Source organism: Cryptomeria japonica, chromosome 5, assembly GCF_030272615.1.
Source record: "Cryptomeria japonica chromosome 5, Sugi_1.0, whole genome shotgun sequence".
Taxonomy (NCBI): domain Eukaryota; kingdom Viridiplantae; phylum Streptophyta; class Pinopsida; order Cupressales; family Cupressaceae; genus Cryptomeria; species Cryptomeria japonica.
In genome coordinates this window covers 538,337,761-538,360,139 of record NC_081409.1, presented here as the reverse complement: position 1 = coordinate 538,360,139, position 22,379 = coordinate 538,337,761, and the positions used below count along the sequence as shown (strand labels likewise).

At 37.9% G+C, this 22,379-nt stretch overlaps 1 protein-coding gene across 1 annotated transcript; it reads right to left on the bottom strand.

Moving 5' to 3' along the window:
• Positions 1-17,480: 17,480 nt before the first annotated feature.
• Positions 17,481-21,059, bottom strand: LOC131034423 (uncharacterized). The gene is made up of 3 exons (XM_057965913.1): positions 20,793-21,059; positions 19,524-19,647; positions 17,481-17,824 (listed from the first exon to the last, which is right to left on the bottom strand). Exons 1-3 carry the CDS (start codon positions 21,057-21,059, stop codon positions 17,481-17,483), a joined length of 735 nt encoding a protein of 244 aa, XP_057821896.1.
• Positions 21,060-22,379: the final 1,320 nt, after the last annotated feature.

Here is a 22,379-nt window from a genome sequence, read left to right as displayed (position 1 = left end):
CTTGGATTGTCTTATTGGTTTACTTGGTCAAGTTATCATCTGACAAGTCAGACTCTAGAAATAGACACCTCAATATTTTCAAGTATTCACTTTCAACAAGTTCAAGATCTAAACATCTCAAAGTGCATCATCACCCTCTTTGATAAACTGATCACTCAAAATATAGTTTCTCATCAGGATCTATCATCCTTTATCACAAAACTACAATGTTTGGTCAGGACAACCTTGTCCCACATCGTAGGATATATCATTCCTATTGGACTTGGTTTTTATCAAATCATCACCATTACACTCCAAAAATGAAGATCAAAAAACTTGCAAACTTTTAAACACTTGAATCATCTTTTCATGTCATATCACTCTATCACATTTACATTGACAGTTGATCACTTATCAAAACTTTTGGACAATCAAATCCTAGCACAATATCTAACACACATGTATGTCTGTTTTAACTAGAGCGCAGAGGCGGAAGATCATAGAAATGGAAATCAAAACTTTTGAGATAGCTGAAGATCATAACAACATGAAATACCAAAGAAAAATACAAGAAGAAGACATAACAAGCCAATGTATCAGAGAAATCAAACAAGTCCAAAATCAAAATCCAACTATGTCAAAATCTCACAAGGATTCAAATGCATCTACAAAGAAAGGTGGCTCTTTTATGCAACTCTTAAAGATATCCCTAAAGGATTTTGCTAAAGAAGATCAAAATCGTGCACCTGTGTCTAACAATGGCTCATCCCCCAATAAGAAAATTGATTCTCCAAAGGCATCTATTCCTACACCTCTTAAAAGCTTGCAAGAATCTTCCATAGCATCCTCACCAAACAATATACCCATCAAACCTATTTCAGAGGATCCTATTCAAAGTCCATCTCCTTCATATCCAAGCATTGATTCCTTACAACATACCCATAATGCTCACTTGCAAATTGAAGTCCTTGTTCATAGAATGCTCGTTAAACGTGTCCTAATAGATGGTGGAGCTGGCTTAAACATTTTCTCTTTGATTCTAGTTCATGCTCTAGGTTATTCAGAAGATGCAATTGATCCCCATGAAAAGATCACATTCAAAGCCTATGATGAAGAAGAGTGTTCCTCTAAAAGAATTGTGATGTTACCCATCAGAGTGGGACCTTTGTAGAAAGAGACAGCATGCCAAGTTCTAGACTTGGACTTACCATACAACATACTCTTGGGAAGAACATGGATACATGACATACAGGCTATTCCATCAACATGTCATCAGTGCATGAAATTTCCATACAATGGGTAGGAAATCACGATCTCAGTAGACTCAAATCCATTGCAGTGTTGTAGTAATCTAAAATCAGATCAAGAGGTCATTGTCCCACACAATAGAGAGGCAGCATCTTCAAGCATACAATCCAACGAACAATCATTTGCATCAATTTTGTCAAGCATGGAAAAACAAATGCAGCTAAGAGATCGAGGGAACGGAGAATATTTACTATCATGGAAAAATAAACAAGAGCAGCATGAAATTGAAAGGAAAGAAGAAGATGTAGATGTTGATCTATTTCATGTGTATGCAAGGCAAACATTAGGAACTAGCCCACTTGAATTAGAATCACATTCAATTGACTTGGACTTAATCGAGGACGATCAGGAGCTACTTGCAAGAGGTCATTCTAACGAGAGTATTCTTCTAGACATTGAAACGCATATGGAAATCTCTTACATCTCTATCATGACCCCTAATATCTTTGACATAATTCAACATGACGATCCTTTATCCTTAATCCCTCCTTAACCTATGGACTAGGAAAATGAAGGACATACGGCCATTGATATCTTTCCTAATGACCACGCCATATCTGTATATCTTAATGCAATTGAACCTGCAACAACTTTCACCCAGAATTTTGCTAATGTATCTTCAAGTCAAGTGGGTGCCAAATCTACTAGTCGCAAAAAGGAAAGTAAAGAAAACAATATTAGGTCTAATGTTGAAAACCATTTATTGGCAACACTAGACCTAGAAAAAGTAAAAAGAAAGGACGCATCTAACGGTGAAAACCTCCTCCAGGCACCGAAAGATGGGAGATTTGACACTTTACCTAAATTATATCAAGAAAGGTCATCTATTTTGATAGAACCGATAGAGGCAGTTAACATTGGCACAACTGATCTACATCCAGCAATCTCTCTATCAAAACATGAAGTATAGAAATATTTTGAACCCTTCAAAAGAAGGCAAAACAATTTTACCTGGTCATATGCAGACATTCTAGGGTTCGATCCATATCTTATAATACATCACCTGAATATCAGTCCAGAAGTAAGTATCAATAATAGAACACAACATGGATCAAGAGCAGGCATTTTATTCATCACACCACAAGGTCATACAATTCCAAAAGTATACAAATTAATTTTTCCATGCACCAACAATACAACAGAATATGAAGCTTTGGTTACAAGTATCAAAATGGCTAAAGAATGGAACATTACACAACTTCAAGTCTTTGGAGACTCTCAGCTCATCATCAATCAAATCAATGACAATTATCAAACAAAGGATGAAAAGTCAATGCATTATAAAAAGATGGTTGATGATATCAAGAAATAACTTTTCAGCAGATTCCAAGGAATGACAACAAAGAAGCAGATGCCATGGCTACACTTGCTTCTCTCCTTCAGACACGGGAAAATCAATAGCGTTATGAATTCCTGGTGGAAGAATTGTTTTACCTTGCTCATAATTGTCCTAATTCCCAAACTATATGTCACCTTTTTTGGCATGATTCCTCCCGTTGTGGCCAAACTTATACATAACTAAAAGATAACACCCTACCTCTCGATTTATCAAAGAACCAAAAGAGAAACTTTATTCGCAAATCCTCTCATTTTACTCTTGTTGCAGATACCCTGTTTAAACGAGGTCTAGATGGTACTCTTTTAAGATGTCTCGAACAAGAAGAATCTGAGAAGGCTTTACACGAAGTCCATAACGGAATTTGTGGCACTCATTCAAGTGGTCTTACCCTTTCAAAAAAACTCATACACTTGGGCTATTATTGGCCAACTATGGAACGAGATTCTTTTTAGATAGCTAGAACATGCAAACAATGTCAGATCCATGGGAATTTGATTCATGCACCAGCACAAGAACTTCATGCTTTGGCAACATCTTGGCCTTTCTGTCAATAGGGTCTTGATCTAGTAGGAAAGATAAATCCGTCTTCATCTAATGGTCACAAATTCATCCTTGTCACTACAGAATATTTCACAAAATGGATTGAGGCAGTACCTCTCACAAATATCATAGGAAAACAAATTGTTGCATTTATCTTGAACTACATCATCTGTCGCTATGGACTACCCATGACCATTATCACTGATAATGGGCGATTGTTCAAGAATCAGGATGTACAAGAACTTTGTGAGAAATTCAAGATCCAACACAGATTTTCCACACCCTACTATCCACAAGGGAATGGGCAAGCAGAAGCATCAAACAAAACTATTCTGAAAATCCTCAAAAAGATAGTGAATGATGCTAGAAGAGATTGGCATATTCAATTGAACGCTTCTCTATGGGCCTATCATACCAGTATCCGCACACCAAAAGGTGCCACACCTTTCTCTCTTGTCTATGGATTAGAAGCAATACTGCCAATAGAAGTAGAGATACCTTCTCTATGAGTATCATTAAAAGGTCTTATCCTAGATGAAGAACAACAAATCTCTAGATTGCAGGAGTTAGAATTGATCCATGAACGAAGACAAAATTCCTTTGATCATTTAAAGGTATATCAACAAAGAATGTGTCGAATTTATAATCACAGGGTAAAACCACAAGTCTTTCAAGTTGGAGAACTAGTAGGCAAATCGAGAAAAGAAAGGAAAGTTCGAACCAAACTGGTTAGGTCCATTTGTGGTCACAATATTATTTGGGTCAGGAGCATATCAACTATCAACACAGGATGGAGATCAGCTCGACGAACCCATCAATAGCATGCATCGGAAGAAGTTTTATGTCTGAAAAAGTAGAAAACCCAAAAATAGTGAAAAAGCAGAAAATACAAAAAAAAAAGTGAAAAAGAAGAAAATCAAAAAAATCAAATATGAGAAAAAGTGCAATAAAAAAAATGGTGAAAACCTGGCAAACAGGCACTATCTATCTGCTAGCTCTTCCATCTATTAGTTCATGCATCCTTCTTCTTGCATTCATTCAGTGTTGTTTGTATCCATAATAAAGCCTTATACATACGCAGGCATCCTGGATGGCTTCTTGCCATGGTTTGGATCATTAGATATATCGTAATGAATTTGTTTCTAGGCTTGGGGCAAAATCCTGCACCTAGATGGGGGAAAAAAAATTGATCATTTTGAGCTTAATCAAACAGGTAGAACAACAGTTAGGCAACCCTTATCAAGCAAAAACTAAGACACATCCAATGTTGAACATGAGATCAAATTATCAACCATCAAACTATCAGAGAGTCAGTCTCAGCACATTTACACACTTTTCAATGGATGATATCTTTTGGATAATGATTTTAACATGCTTGTTCAACTTTTCTATATTGTTTTTTGCTATCATGATTTCTGAGTAACTCTAGGATGTCTCTGACTAGAGGAACAAGGAAGGAACATGATATTTTTCTTGTCTGCTGTCTGTAAACTAATCATTAATATGTGCAAATTTTTCTCAGGACATGATCATCAGAGTATCATCGAAGACATTTCCGATTTGCGTATTGAAATGGTTAATACTACCTGTTTTACGCAAGCAACACTTAGGTCATCTTGGTTCAATTATACCTCGATGCTTGTGATAACTTGCCATATAAAAATGCAAGAAATTCGTGCTTAGGTCATCATGGTTTAATTATACCATTGATGTTTGCACTCACTTCCCACATTTAAAAAGCTCAATGATGACAAAACGCAATAACCCAGTGACTGGTCCGATCGTAGCATTGCATTGATATTTGCATTTAGCTTGCATTTCATTCTTGCATGGGATCTCACATGCTCATTCTATCCAAGGTTAAATCTATCGCAGGAATCATCAAGGTATCATCATAAGTGTATACGCAATCAGGATGATTACTCATCTCTCTACAGATATTATCGACCCAGCAAAAATCTTATATTTCCCCCCTCAACAGAACCAACATCAGCATATCTAAATCTTCCTGCAACTTGATATCAAAAAACTGTCAGTTCTTTATCCAATCAACCTTATCAATTCTATTAATCAATCGCACCTAAATTGATTCTATCATGTCTTATACAGGATGTATCTTTCCTGAAACCAGACATTCTGATCATGTCTTATATAGGATATATCGTTCCTGAAACCAGACGCTTTGATCATCTTTGTCTTATACAGGAGGTGTCATTCCTGAAACCAGACTGAATCTCGATCTTATCAATCTAATCAATCAAGCTTTATCAATAATCAAAAACCACATCACCGTGATCGTAGAACTCGCATTTTCATCAACCACAGTTGCAGACATCAAATCATTTTTAATCGAGATATCAATTTCGCAAAGATCCAAAAAATCCAAAGGTCAATTATCTCAATTGATCTCCCGAGGGGGCATCATCATACCGCAATTTATCAATCAATGTCTAGGGCATCCTATCGAACCAATATCATCACCAAAATGAGATTATTCTTTGAAACAACATGTCATCACACCTCGCTTCAAAGAGGGGCAAAATGTATACACCTAAAAATGGTTTGAAGCTATTTAATTAAATAAGCAATTATTTAATTAATCCCCCTTCCTAATTTAATTGAATTCATTAGGTAATTTGATTAAATTCTCTCTTTCATCTACTTATTAATAAATCTAAGGATTTATTTAATAGGTTCATTTCCATAGTCCCCTCTGATTAATTAATTCAAATTAATTAATCCTCCCCCCATTTCAATCAATTCTTCTAATCCTCTAATTAATTAAAACAAATCATTTTATGAGTTCTTGAGAATTAATTAGTCTTTTCCTATTATTTGAATTTTAAAATTAAAATTAGCCATATGCCTCCTAACTTCTAACCACCTAACCTAAACCCATTCCACCTAACCAGGGGTTTAACTAACCCTATCCTATCTTGCACATTCTAACCTCCTTATCCTAACCTTCTATGGTGTAGATATTTTCTTCTTGAGACACATGGCACTTTCGCCACATGTCTCCTCTCTTGGACACTTGCCCTTTTATGAGCAAGGCTCCTTGACACTTGTCACCACAGAGATGACAAGTGTCTCTTCTTCCAACCTCCTCCAATTTCACTCTCGATATCTTCATACTCAATCTTGACCATTGATTCCTGCCACCTCACCCCTGGCCTTGGAAATCCTATAAATATCCCCTATGTTGGAGCAATAAGGATCCCATCTCATTTCATCTTATGCATTGTTACTATAGGCATGTCATTTGAGCATTGTTGTTTTAACCAATTGTATCTTAAATTTACTTTATTTTTATCATTTTCTAGCATAATTGTTAAATCATGTAGCCTAATCAATCTCTTTTCTAGCTTAATTGCATCATCATCATAGCTTAATCATGCATATCATTATCTTAATTAGTCTCTTGGATCAATCTATCATAATCAATCTCATCTTTGTATATCATTATCATTTCAAATCCTCTGTCTAGGTGTAGTTAAGTCACTGGGATTGCTTATCTAGATCTAAGAGAAAATCCATACTTGCATCTCTTAGGAGGAGATAGGTCGCTTTGTCATGGTTCATCTTTGTTTTCTTGTTATTTGCTAACCATTCTTGTAATGATCTATTGAGTGTTTTGTGTTGCAGCTGCAAGTATCACACTTCACAGGCATGACATTTTAACCAATATCATCACCAAAATGAGATTATTCTTTGAATCAACATGTCATCACACCTCGCTTCAAAGAGGGGCAAAATGTATACACTTGAAAATGGTCTGAAGGTATCAACAAACTATTAGTTCTATACCCAATCAACCTTATCAATTCTATTAATCAATCGCATCTAAATCGATCCTATCATGTCTTATACAGGATGTATCTTTCCTGAAACCAGATGTTCTGATCATGTCTTATACAGGATATATCATTCCTGAAACTAGACGCTTTGATCATCTTTGTCTTATACAAGAGGTGTCATTCCTGAAACCAGACTAAATCTCAATCTTATCAATCTAATCAATCAAGCTTTATCAATAATCAAGAAGTACATCCAAAAACTCCAAAGGTCAGCTATCTCAATTGATATCCCAAGGGGGCATCATCATACCTCAATTTATCAATCAATGTCTGGGGCATCCTATCGAACTAATATCATCATCAAAATGAGATTATTCTTTGAATCAACGTGTCATCACACCTCGCTTCAAAGAGGGGCAAAATGTATACACTTAAAAATGGTCTGAAGATATTTAATTAAATAAGCAATTATTTAATTAATCCCCCTTCCTAATTTAATTGAATTCATTAGGCAATTTGATTAAATTCTCCCTTTCATTTGTTAATAAATCTAAGGATTTATTTAATAGGTTCATTTGCATAGTCCCCTTTGATTAATTAATTCAAATTAATTAATCCTCCCCCCACTTCAATCAATTCTTCTAATCCTCTAATTAATTAATGAGTTGTTAAGAATTAATTAGTCTTTTCCTATTATTTGAATTTTTAAATTCAAATTACCCACATGCCTCCTAACTTCTAACCACCTAACCTAACCATCCCTCTAACCTAACCCATTCTACCTAATCTTGGGTTTGCCTAACCCTATCCTACCTTGCACATTCCAACCTCCTTATCCTAACCTCCTATGGTGTGGATATTCTTCCCTTGAGACACATGGCACTTTGGCCACATGTCTCCTCTCTTGGACACTTGCCCTTTTATGAGAAAAGCTCCTTGACACTTGTCACCACAAAGATGACAAGTGTCTCTTCCTCCAACCTCTTCTCCAACCTCCTCCAATTTCACCCTTGATATCTTCAGACTCAATCTTGACCATTGACTCCTGCCACCTCACCCTTGGCCTTGGAAATCCTATAAATATCCCTCATTTTGGAGAAATAAAGATCCCTCCTCATTTCATCTTATGCATTGTTATTATAGGCAGATCCCATCTCATTTCATCTTATGCATTGTTACTATAGGCATATCATTTGAGCATTATTGTTATAGGCAATTGCATTAGCTTAATTTGATTGTTTTCTAGCATAATTGTTGAATCATGTAGCTTAATCAATTTCTTTTCTAGCTTAATTGCATCATCATCATAGCTTAATCATGCATATCATTAGATGAATTAGTCTCTTGGATCAATCTAGCATAATCAATCTTATCTTTGCATATCATTATCATTTCAAATCCTCTATCTAGGTGCAGTCAAGTCACTGGGATTTCTTATCTAGATATGAGAGAAAATCCATACTCTCATCTCTTAGGAGGCGATAGGTCGCTTTGTCATGGTTCATCTTTGTTTGCTTATTATTTTCTAATCATTCTTGTAATTATCTATTGAGTGTTTTGTGTTGCAGTTGCAGGTATCACACTTCAAAGGCACGACAACTACATCGCTCGAACACTGGTAGGCTATGAACTTAATTACACATCTATTGAGTGAGCTTTCCTAGCAGTTATCTTGGCAGCCACCGAATTAAGGCACTACATGTTAACGCACAAGGTACAACTCATTGCCAAAATAGATCCACTCAAGTACCTACTCTGCAAGGCAGCATTGACAGGCCACTTGGCCAAATGGATTATGATCTTGAGTGAATTTGATATTGAGTATGTGGACCGCAAAACTATCTAGGGGTAGGTTACTGCAGATCGGTTAGTTGATGCACCACTCAAAGGTGACCATCCTCTTGTTTCCAACTTCTTGGATGAAGAAATCTTCATGATCACGGCTACACAACCCTGGAAGCTATATTTTGATGGCTCATACACTAGACATGGCTTGGGGGCAAGTATTATTTTTATCACACGTCAAGGTGACAGCATCTCGAAGTCATACAGGCTCACTTTCCCATGCATGAATAATATAGCAGAATATAAGGCCTTGATCACGGGACTCAGATTGGCTATACAATGGAATCTGAAAGAGCTATAGGGAGATTCCTAGCTAGTCATCTGACAAGTCATAGATGAATACCAAACAAAGGATGATAAACTCATGTTGTATAAAAGGATGGTGGATAGTTTCAAATAATCATTTACAACTATCACATTTGAGAAAGTACCAAGAGATCAGAATCAAGTTGCCAACGCAATGGCTACAATTGCATCTCTTGTGGATCTTCCACAAAAATTTCTTGGTAGAACAGCTTTGGATCCCCATGTATGATATCCCTAAAACTGAAATGATATGTCGCCTTGTTGATTTTGACTCCCTATGGTATGGTGAGTTCTTCACTTACCTACGTGACCACACACTTCCCTCTAACCAATCAAAAAACCAACGAAAAACTTTTATCCACCAAACCGCTCGATACACCATCATTGTCGAAACCCTATACAGGTGCAGCCTTGATGGTACTCTCCTTCGATGTTTCGAACAAGATGAGATAAAAAAAGCCTTGGAAGAGGTACATGAAGGAATTTGTAAGGCTCACTCAAGCAGTCCTTCACTAGCAAAGAAAATCATGCGAGTCGGATACTATTGGCCCTCCATGGAAAAAGACTCCTACTACTTTGTCAGAGAGTGCAAGAAGTGCCAAGTTCATAGAGATCTGATACATGCCCCAGCACAAAAATTGCAACCTATCACAACACCATGGCCCTTTTGTCAATGGGGACTTGACCTTGTGGGTAAAATCCATCCATCTTCATCCAATGGTCATAAATTTATCATTACCGCCACCAAATACTTCACAAAGTGGATCAAAGTAGTTCCACTTACCCAAGTCACCAGCAAGAAGATCACCTCATTCATCCTCAATTACATCATCTATCGGTATGGTGTACCCATGTCCATTATCACAGATAACGAGCTCCCTTTCAAAAATCGGGATGTCTATGAACTCTGTGAGAATTTTCATATCCAACACCGTTTTCCCACTCCATATCAAACAAGAATATATTGAGGATCCTCAAAAATACAGTCCATGATCCTGGTCATGTTACTACTTATCAAGTTGCCATTAGTTTTATGTTTAAAGTTATTCTATATACTCTAGTCGGTTATCTCTACCGAGATATTCAGTCGGTATGCACAGTCTAGTCGGTTATTGAAGAAAGTAGTCTCAGAACGTAGTTTACACCAAGTTGTCTACTGAGTATCATTTCATGTCTACCGAGAAGCAAAGATGACACACCGAGTTGTTATACACCGAGTGAAACATGTTACCAGATTCATTGAACCTGGACATACATATGAAAACGTCTTACAAGATCGAGGACCATCTAACCGTAATCACATTGGAAATTGCACTTAAAGATTGTGTATGATTTTGAGGTCATCTAACCAATGAAATATTTTGCATGGTTATTCATTCGATAAAACATGTTTGTAAGATCGAAGCAATGAATGGATCACCAACATAAGAGATCTATTTATACAGTATGAGTTAAGAATTAAAAAGGTGTGTGTGTGCATGAGTGTAAGAAGACTGTTACAGAGACACAGAGGTCACAGAGAAGGTTTTCAAAGAAAAGTCAAAGAATAGAGTAAACAGAAGGGTTTACCGAGTTACTATATGGGTTACTGAGGTATGCTATAAGCAAGGTAATCTATTCTGAGCACATAGAATCTGCTATAACATTCCAGATGTAAAGTTACAGATATTTGTAATGATTTATTGTAATATTTTGAAGTTGTAAGAGAAACCTTTAATAGGGTAAAAGACTCTAATCAAGTCTATAAATTGTAAAGCCTCTAACCAGGTACAGCATTTAGTTTAAGTGTTGTAAAATCCTTTAGCAAGGTAGATCTAATAGATCTTGTTACTCCTAACAGGGTAAGCTATCAGAAATAGCTAAACATGTAGCTCTAACCGAGCACTCTTTATTATTGCAGTAGTGAAGTTGTGGGTGCCATCCCCATCGCAGTTTTTCTCTCTAACCAAGAGTTTCTGCGTAACCAAAATATATGTGTTATGGAGTGAATCATGTATGATTGTTATCTATTTGTTTTAGCTTTATATTATGTTACTGCACTATTCGGTTTATGCATAACAGTAAAGTTATTATTGAAGAAATGTTTTAATGTACTGATTCACCCCTCCCCTCTTAGTACATTAGCTTTCCATATTGGGCCTAACAGGTTGTGATTGGCACATTCGATTGAATCTAGTACTATGGGCCTATCGAACTAGTATTTGAACCCCTACAGGCACAACCCCATACTCACTAGTTTATGGAGAAAAATCCATCCTACCTATTGAGGTTGAAATACCATCTCTACAGGTCTCCTTGCACAATCTGATAGATGATGAAGCATACCGAGTCTCCCATCTTCAGGACTTGGAACTGCTTGATGAAAGGTGACAAGTTGCCTACAACCACCTAAAAGCCTATCAGTAGTGCATGAGCAGAAGCTACAATCATTGGGTCAAACCTCACACATTTGAGGTAGGAGATCTTGTTCTCAGGGAGAATCCTCGCAACCAACCGAACAAAGAACATCAGGGGAAGTTTGAATCAAATTGGTTGGGTCTATATGTCATCACTGTTGTCTTCGGGTCTGGAACATATCGGTTAGCAACTTCAGAAGGAGAACCACTAGCAGATCTAATCAACAGCATGCACCTCAAATGGTTTCATACATAAGCTATGCAGAGCATCAGGATCCTCCAAATATATCAAAAAATACCAAAAACATTCAAAAAAGGGTCCTTAACAAAATACAAAATACAAAAAAAAAAAATCAATCAATCAAGAAAATAGTAAATAAAAATCATGCATCCACACAGTGAAAACCACTTCGTTGGTGCCTTGGGTAAGTACGATGGTGAAAACCTAGTAAACAGGTGCCATTCGTAAAGGCTATGGTTCCATTGTCTTTCAAACTCATTGCGATCACATCCATTGCATTCATTCACCCATCATTTATACCATGGCTTGTTATTGATCTACAATCAGGGTTATTACCTCATCTGTCCTGCATCCCGCTTTCATAGCGACATCTAACTGGGTGCAATGCGCTTAACCTACTGATGGAAGTGGATTCTAAATTACTTGTGATTCATTGAGTTGATCATTCAAAAATTTCCTAAAGATAAATACCAAAAACATTCACAACATTCAAATAATCCAAAACATGACAAAAACATCTAAAAAAAAATAATCAAAAACATTGCACCATATGTTATTCCTTGTACATACACATCACAAACGACACCAAACAAACATTTTTTGAGCTACTCAAACAATGATCACTTCTCAAATCAACCAACCAATCAAAACATCTACACACAATTGTCTTCACAAGGATGCATCCTTCCTCACAGACAAGACATGATAACATTTTCTTTGACAAGAAAATTTGGTTTGGCTAATAAGTACTTGGTCGATTTGTTATTTGTTTATTTATATCAAGTTCCTACGCTACTCCAGGATATCCACAAGTGATTAGCATAGTCAGGATGGTTCCTGATATCTTTTTCTTTGTTTGTTGTTTGTGGATTGTTCCAATGAAGTTTTGGGGCATGTACTAATGGTGTCTATGTGGGAAGTTCACTAAGCTACGTGATCCTATGCAAAAATATAGTTATGGATCACTATGGCTTACTGACTACAGCGTATACCTCGACCATTTGCACATGAACCAGAATGGAGGGGAACTTTCCTTGTCTGTGATGTTTCCTTATAGGTGAAATGCTCAACCATGGTTCTACTACCTCAGCCAAGAATGATACTACCATGCTCGATGATGAAAATAAATCACTGTGAATAATCTATGGATCGTCATCTCATCTCATCTGTTTATATTGCATTATGTTGCATATCACCCATCCATTTTCTCATTCATTATTCATATTTGTTATTTGAATGCAAGTAATTCAAGTTTCTATGAGAAAGAACCTAATATAAAATTTGTCTTGGGTACAATCACGATGGAGTTCTCTGATACATCATCTCACACTTTCATTCCACATCTGCAATTTCTCACCAACTTGCATTCATATATCATGAAGGCATGGCATTATCATTTAGTTGCATCAAATGCATTTAGTTCATTATCATTTACTTGCATTTTATCATTTCATTTAAGTGCATTTGTTTACTCATCAATAAAGTGCATTCATTATCATTTACTTGCATTTAGATTCATTAAATCCATTCAGATATTCATTTAAATGCATTTATTTCTCCATCAATTTAGTACATTTAAAACATCAAGTGCATTTTTTATCATTTCATTTAAGTGTGTTTGTTTATCTGTTATAAAGAAGCATTCATTCTCATTTAGATGCATTTCAAATCATTTCATTCATCTACTTCCATTTTAGTTACATGTTAGTCATTGGCGTACATTCACTTAGTCATTAAGGTACATTTTTTTATCATCTAGTTGCATCTCAATCATTAAGTTGCATTCATCTATTCATAAACAATCATTCATCATCATTTAGTTGTTTAGTACACTCATGATGAGGAGGTAGAATAGAAGTTAGTCTTATTTTGAGGTTGGTGGGCTTTATTCTCAATGTGCTTCCCAAATCAATCCCTAGGCACAAATGGGATTCTTCTAAACCTTTCTCCTATCTCCTCCTCTCTATTCAACACTGTTTGCACCCTATTGTATTGGACATCACTCCTCCTTACCTTCCATGCTAAGGCATTCAAGTCTGAAATGAGGTCCTCTTGAGTGTCACCAAAAATGAACCAGTTTGGTTGTCCAACTGGCTGAATCTCCTCTCTTCCAGGAATGGGCAACTGTTGGAGAACCATGGTTTACCTAACCTTGTTTTCACCTTTAAGGATTTCAATCATATTAATGTGTTTATTGAGCATCTAGATAGGTCTGCAAAGTATGATGACTGTCCTTCACCTTTTCAATAGTGAAAATATCCAACTTGGATGCAAAGAACGTTGGTTTACTCAAGGCAACTTCTAGGTTCAAGTGGTCATTTTGGTCAAATGACTTAATGAAATGTTGTGGATCTTGTAGTAGGGTTTCTTAGGTCTTTACTCATCAATCTTGATGATTTGAAACAATCAATTGCTTACCCTTCCTTACCGATTTCATGAAATGGTCAAATTTGCTCCAAAAAGGCTACTAGAATTAGCCCTAGTTTTTAATGAAAATTGTTCACCCTACTCAACCTGCTTAACTTCATGACAAACCCTTGGAGATTTGGTCAATTGATGATGCAAAATCAAATATTTTTGCTATGGAAAGTACTGTATGGACTGTTTGAGGACTGTCCCACAAAATGGGCATTTTTCAAGGGTTTTTGAGGCTTCTAGTGAGGGTTTGCAATTTACAAGTCTTCCTCATGATAGTAGACCAATTTAAATGATTAAAACCTTGCTATAACATATACCAAACACTTTCAAGGATTCAAACCTCATCTACTAATATTGTCATTATGTAAAACAAATGTCATACTGCTGCATTTACTCAGAAATAACAGTCTAGATGATTGGGACAGTGATGTTTTCAAGGTTTTACATACTTTATTAACATTAATAAAGCAAATACAATGAAAGTATATCACATATTGATGCAACAATGTCTTGATAGTAGTTGGAGCAACCTGCAAACAAGTAGGAAAGGATTCTTTTCATGACTGTTGGTCATTTACCCGCCTCACTGCATTTTGACAGTATTAAAACTGTTTTAACTTCCTTTCTTTGTTTTGATGCACTTCTTCACTCTGTCCCTAGCCTACAAAAAGGTGTTAAAGTCATGATAGAATAATGCATTTATCCTCTTCAAGGATCTTGTAGGTTTGAATACTTAAAAAGATGTCACAAAGCATGACAGCATTATATGACTGTGACAGAGGTTACACTTTTCTAGGATCCTTATTTAGGTCCTTTACAACCAAATAGTGCACCTTGTCTTCTTAGCATTGAATACATTTACAAATACATTCCATGATGCATAAAAACAAGAATCCATCATTCCATACTGTCTTCTAGGAAGATTGGCAATGAGGTTTTAACAATGAAAACAGTGACTCGTTGTTTTACAGTCTGATTACACTTTTGCTTCTTGCATCCAACCAAGTCATGAGAGAGACAAGGATGGTAAAAGGCAATGATAACTCTTGCCAACTTAACTCTTCTTCAACCTTTCAAAACTACAGTGCTATGAACAGCAAAGTACCATTCAAACAAGTTTACGAATACCCAAGCCAAGTTGCTCACTTCACACACTTGCCATGGGCTTACAAACACTTGTGCATTGCTGAAAAAGGAAAATAGATGTATGATACAGTATGTACAAAGGGTCCAACAAATTTCCTCAAAGCCATGGATGAAGAGACTTTGAAGAAATTAATTGGACCATGAAAGATCTTCCATTGGAACCACAAAACAATGCCTTCTTCAAGAATACTCCAAACAAAACTTGTTCCAAATAACTACTCAAACATAAAAGGAGATTAAACCAATTAAAAATAGGAGTAGTACGGACTCATGGAGCCATGGTACGGACTGTACTCTCCAAAAGTGCAGAAAACTAGTTAAAACTCACAGAAAACAAAAGCAAAACAAGTATTTTTCTTAATTTTCCAATATGAACAAAACATACAATGATTGGAACATGGTTTTTATACATGTGCCAACTTATTGAAGTCCTTGTATGGACAGGTACAGGCTGGAACTAACCAAAACCACCAAAAACCACTTTTTTGACAACTTTTGACAACTTTTTGACAACTTTTTGACAACTTTTTGTTGCTCAAAAATTGCATTTTGACTTCCGGTGACTTGGCACTCAAACCAATGACTCAACATCATTTAGAAACACTAAATAAACATGTTCCAATGCCTTTCAAGGCTTTACAACATCAAAAATTCAAAAATGCTCATTTGGACCCAAAATTGACAATTTTTAGCCTACCGAGCAAAAAAACCAAAAATCTTGGAAACTCTTAAACAAAATGAGTTCCAAACCTTATTACACCACAAAACAAACCTATTAAACCTACTAGAAGCATAAAATAGACACACATGCTTAATTTGCAATAAAATGTTATACCTGCTAGGATTTGAGCATTCAGGTGCTCAGGTGCTCCTGCACCAACTCATTTATCATCATTTAAGTTGCATTTAAGTGCATTTGTTTATCTATCATCAAGAACATTCATCTATCCATTTAGTGCATTCATTTAATAATTGAGGTGCATTTATTATCATTTAGTTGCATTTCACATCATTTCATTCATTTAGATTCATTTAGTTGCCTTTCAAGTCATTCCATCATTTAGTTGCATTAAGTGCATACATTTATTATCATTTAAAATTCATTTATTCATTAAGTACATTCAGCCATTCATTTCAATACATTCATCTAGAAGCATACATAACATTTTCATAAACATTTAATTCATTTAAATTCATCTTAAAAACATGCATCATTTACTCATATCATCATCTTATCGTATTCAACATGTATAGTATTATCTATCACAATATCATTATTTATTATCTCATCTCATCATAAATTATCATCATTGCATCACATTAATAGCATTACAAACGCATCATCCATCTATTAACCTGCATCCACATGATTAGCAAAATCATCTATAGCATGCATATAGAAATCATATCATCAACATATACATATAGAAAGTAAAAACATATCCGTATCGTGTATCTAAGCATAACTCATAATCATCATCCTGCATAAAAACATACATGTCATCACATACATACATATCATATCATCGCCAAAAATGAGATCTCATCATATATCGCATCATATATCGCACCATAAAAAAATGCATGTATCAGAATACAATGGTGTCCGAAATATCGGCTACCAAGAGCCATCCAAGTATCAGTCTAATAACAAAATAACAATGCACAGAAATCTCTCAAACAGCACTTTGGCCAGATGTTGCTCCCCCACCACCCTCACCATCTCGCCGAGGAGGACCCATAATAGCACCACTGCTCTGAACCCTTTGGGACTACTCTGAACCCGTTGGGACTTCTCTAATCTTGCTCGTCGCATCTGGGAGTAGCTCAGTGTTTGTTGACTACTCGGTACCACCTGCTCATATAATCCCCACCATTAATATATCTCCTCTTGAGCCTGCCGCATATCCCTCAGCACCTCCCCATTCAGACCCTATGCTCCTACCACAACTTGTCCTCTATCCTGTAGCTCCCTCAATCTATCCACCAGATCATCTCTCTCTTGCATCAAAACCGTCAACTCGGACCCGTGCAAAAAGTTGGACATCCCTGGTTGCAATCTCTGCCTCTCTATCCTCTAATCATGCCTCGGTTGTTGTCAACCGAGTCTGCAACTGTAATATCATAAACTCCTGCAGGTCTCCCTCTCCTTCACCTACAGCTCCCTATCCCATCTCCATAGGATCCTCTCCACCACCTGTGGCTCCCTCTTCCATCTCCATAGGTTCCTCTCCCCCACCACCATCTCTACCTCCTACTCTTGTTGCTCCCTGTATCAATGGACCCTGTGATAGTCGCAAAGGTTTCCAACCTCTGCCTCTCCTCTGTAACCATCCTCCTCCACCACCTCCACCCCCAAATCCACCTCTCCCACGCCCTCCCCCTCCTCCTGCTCCACCAAAACCTTCTCCACCTCCCCCTCTTCCTCCTCCTCCAAAACCTATGCCACCTTTGCCGCCTCTCCTCCTCCGTCGTCGTCCTCTGTCATCCTCAAAAGGTGGTATAGGCTCTACAACATCTTAAATCTGTAGAATCGAATGAGCAGCACAATACTATGTATACTCCTTTGTTACCCCTACATCTACAATCTCTGGCCTCATCTGCCATGGTCTTGCCTGTAATGTACAGAACTCTACAAGGGCCTGATCATAGGGTAAAACTGGCCCCCACTACCATCTCTCTTGCACTACTCGTGCATACTCCCCTGAACCCCTCGACATACTCTGCCTCCATCCAAACTGTCTCATCACTCTCTATGGAAATTGTCTCTCCACCACATAGGATGTGCAACCAATCAAAAAAAGCGTCATATACACATATGGTAAGGCCTCTCCATCATCCTCCCAAACCTCACAACCAAGGTATGGCCTCCATATGACCATATCTAAGTCATTCAATGCCCGTCGCCAAAACTCCAACTTCCCCAAATGGGGCTAGCTCATCAAACCTCCATACATAAAAACATAGGGTTTATCTATCACCCTAAACCTCAAACATACCAGTTGTGTGACTGGCAGGTGCTCCCAAGCCTAAATATGTAGCAAAGTGATCCCTACCCCTACTGATCTAGTCTCTCGGTACACTGCCTCATGTAAATCCCTATAAAGGTGCGCTAACACACATGGCCCCCATGCATAGCAGGTCCCCTTTGTCACCATCTGGTCTATTACTTGGCCCCAACCAAGGGCCAATCCATGCGAACGTCGATCAGGGCAAAGAAAACCCTTGACGATTCCTGATAGTATTGTTGGTAGAGGCTCATAAAGTGTTGCTATATCCTCCTATGTCACAGAGCCATCCTCAATGTACACATCATCGACAAATATCCTTTGCACAACTGTCATCCCTAGGTGTCGATCATATGTCGCAAGCTCCCCCCTAATCGGGATATGAAGTGTCCTCCAAAGTCACCATCTCTCCCATCACCAAATGAAAGGAGCACGTCTTGTTGTACCATCGCTCGGCCAACATTATCAATAGTCCATGATTCATCTGAATCACGGGTAGGTACATCATGTCATATAATCCAGCTACACATATACAATCTATCTCCACCTCAGTCAATTGCTCCCGCAGCTGCTGTGTCGTAGGGTGTCACTCCCGCATCTGTAAGATAGAAAGATCCTCCTACACATATCAACACATATCAATTGTTTTGCTACAAACTTTCTTAAGTTTCAACCTAGACTATCAATAGATGCTTTTTCAATCAAGTATCTTCAAGTCTCAACAGGTAATCGATTATGGAAAACCTAGACTACAATAGGCATTTATCATAATGACCTAGTCTCAACGGGGCTGCTATGATTCATCAAAACAACCAATCAATCAATCAACACAGGCATCAGGAGATATTTTTTCTAACCCTGGAGCATTTTACCACAATCGCACTACTCTGCTGACAATAGCACTATTACTATGACATAAAAGCGCTAAAACAACAATAGCGCTACAACAGCTATAACATGGCGCTATTTATCACAAGAGTGCTACAACACCTACCCGACAGCACTAAATTACAAAAGCGCCATAACTAGGACCCAACAATGCTACAACAACTCTGCAATAGTGCCATTGCGGCACAATAGTGCTATTTTAGGCGACAAAAGCGCTAAAACACAAGTTTAGTGCTATTGTCTTACTTGGACTTTGACGCTTGAAAAAACATAACAAAAATGCATAAAAAACGAAATTCAAAATTTACATACCACTGGTCCGTAGTCCTCTGGCTGCTGGTATCGACGGATCCGCTCTAGCTGGTGATCTGCTATAGGCACGACCATGATGACTGCTTCTCACTCCTTCGCCAAAGAGCACTATCAAAGCTCCAAACTGCCAGGAAGATGGATGCAAATGAGATCATTTTATCCCTTCCCCTCCATATATCCCTCCCCGACCCTAACCCTAATTCACCCTGCTCACCGTCGTGGTCCCTGTGAACTTTGAAAGCCTCTCATTTCTCCGTTTTAACTCTGTTTTCTCCCATTCTTTCACCATTCCTTCTAATTTCTTCTATTCTACCTCCCTCCAACTTCTTTCTCTTTTTTTAGAGATCGCCCAATTTTTCAAAAAAAAATGGCCCTTCTCTTAAGGAGGTATACCACCCACTAAATTAACATTTATGGGGCATATTTCTCATACCTATCTTTCTTTCTTTGAAACGACGCGATAAACTGCACCGTCTCAAAGAGGGGCAAATGTAGATACATAAATCTGTCCACTTAATTAAATGAATATTTAGTATTTATTTGATTATTTAACCATCAGTCAATGGTTAATTAAATTGATATTTAATTAATTCATCCTTAAACCTCTTCTCCTATTAACTAAATAAATTATTCAATTTATTTAAATTAATTCATTAACCACACTCTAACAATTAATTAAATGAATAAAGCATATTTGTTTTTTATTATAAAGCAACCAAAACCGGGGGCTGACCCGAAAGAAACAGAAAAAAGCATTACCAGCACACACACCGCAGACACGCGACAGTCAACCAATCCCTACTCTAGTAATCAAAAATAAAAACTGCCTACCACTATTGGATAACCCGAGATTGAAACCATTCTCATCCAATAAGCGCCATAACCAGTAGTAAACCATCATAATGTCAATATTATAAAAACTATTAATAGTAGCAATATCACCATGGAACCAGGCGTTCCAGCGACAAAAACTATAGCATAAAGGAAGGAAACCAACCATACAACCTAATTATCAGCACCCGTGTGCTTAGAGAGCATAAGCTCAGTCCAGTCGTCAGCCAGGAACTAGAACAGTTCCTTAGTGGTGTCACTTCCTAGCCCGTCCAGATCAACCTTATCCTGGTGGATCAAGCACAAAGAGGTAGCCGACGAGTGCATCACTTTGATAGCGAATTTCCCAATCTTTTTGACATAGGACTCCAGGTGCTCCATCTTTTTCTTAACACCATTTAAATATTCAAAGATAGCATTGCAACCCGAACAATGCACCGCCTCTTCCTTCTCCCCTTCTTCAGCAGTAGTCTTCCTACCATCAGAATGTCTACCATCCCCCTCAGAGGTGTGGGGCAGGGAAGTGTTAGAATGAGGGGAGGTGTTCTTGATGTCCTCCTTGATGGTCTCTGAGTCGGGGACAGTGGTGCCCAAATTGGAGGAATCTGAGCCCTCTGTGGCCTCCACATCCTCCTCCCCCTTCTCACTTTCCGCTTTCTCATAATCATCCTCTTCTTCGTTAGCATAATTCTTTCTCACAACCATTTGTTTCATCTGGGGTTTGTTTTTGTGGGATCTACATGGGGTGATACCCTCCTCTGCATTAGACTCAACAAGGAGGATTTTGGGCTCCTTTCTGGGTTTCTTGGAGGTGGGTTTCGCAGCAGAAGGGTTGCATTTATTTTTTTCCCCAATTTTGAGGGGGCAGGGGGGCCTTGGTCAGGGGATTGACAAGGAGTCGTCAGCTTTTTTGAAGACTTTTTGAGGCCTTTTTTTGAGCCTTCAGGGGGACCCAGAATGGAGGGGGCGGGTTGAACCGAGATAGGTTTAGGGGGGCAAAGGGCCTTATGAAAATTGTAAAGCCTAAACATCAGCCCCTGGTGGAGGATGGTAAAATTACCCTCTTGACTCATACAATTGCGGACATCTTTGATAGTAGACTCAAGAGCATGCAGCAGAAAGAAAGGAAAAGAAATGGTGTCATGGTTGTGAAAGTGGTTTAGCAGCGGGAATTGATAATAGTAGAACACACCATACCTTCCCTCGAGGGTGAAGTATTTCATTATGATTTTGCAAACCTGATCCCACGGGTAGGGTAAACATTCCCTGTTGAAACCCCCACGCATTCTGGTCGGTTCCTCACCCTTTTTGAAGAAGCGGTCCATGTTGTTTTCATCCGCCACCCTACTAGTTTTCTTCCATTTCCTGCCTTCAGTAGAGAGACCCGTAGCCTGGGCGATAACTTCCTCACTGATTTAAAATGAAATGTCCTCCATGACCACCCTCATGTCCTTCCAACTATTGATAAATTGCATTGAGAGGTTTTCGTCGAATCCCTTCATGGCTTCCATGAACGGGATGATTCCTCCTTTAGCATACATCTAGATGCACGGGTCGTTGCGAAAAAAGTCATCAATAATGTCTGGTTCTACCCGGACTAAATCCCCTCCCATGTTAGCTTCCTCCAGAGTGAAGTTGAGATACTGTGCAAGCCTGAAAAGAGAAATACAGAGAGGAAAACTAGAGCTGGAGTTAAGAGAAAACAAACGATAACTAGCCAAAATATTGTGCAAGGTGTAATAATGATTTTTGGTGGTGTTTCCCAAGGCATGTGTCTGCTAGGTCCAGGAAGCATGTGAAGGGATACCACTTGATATCTCTGCCAACTTGTAAAGATCGTCATTATGGCGAGTTCTAAGTTTCTAGTTAAGGTAATAATTAGGGTCCTTGTTCTGATTACTGATCAAAAGTTGGCACTCCAACCCATCAACGACGAAGAAATAGGTGGCCAGCCAAGTCAGCATCTGGCAGAGAAGGTGGGGACCACAAGAAGCTAGCATGGAAAAGCCCACCCAATTTGAATTT

What these genes read in the sequence shown, in the direction of transcription:
- LOC131034423 (XM_057965913.1), bottom strand. Translation starts at nt 21,059, where the DNA reads ATGGTTGTGAGAAAGAATTATGCTAACGAAGAAGAGGATGATTATGAG. An exon ending in AAGGGGAGAAGGAAGAGGCG is followed by an intron (nt 19,648 to 20,792) that starts GTGCATTGTTCG and finishes TCTTCCTGGCAG; the next exon opens with TTTGGAGCTTTGATAGTGCT. An exon ending in CAGAGGACTACGGACCAGTG is followed by an intron (nt 17,825 to 19,523) that starts GTATGTAAATTT and finishes AAGATGTTGTAG; the next exon opens with AGCCTATACCACCTTTTGAG.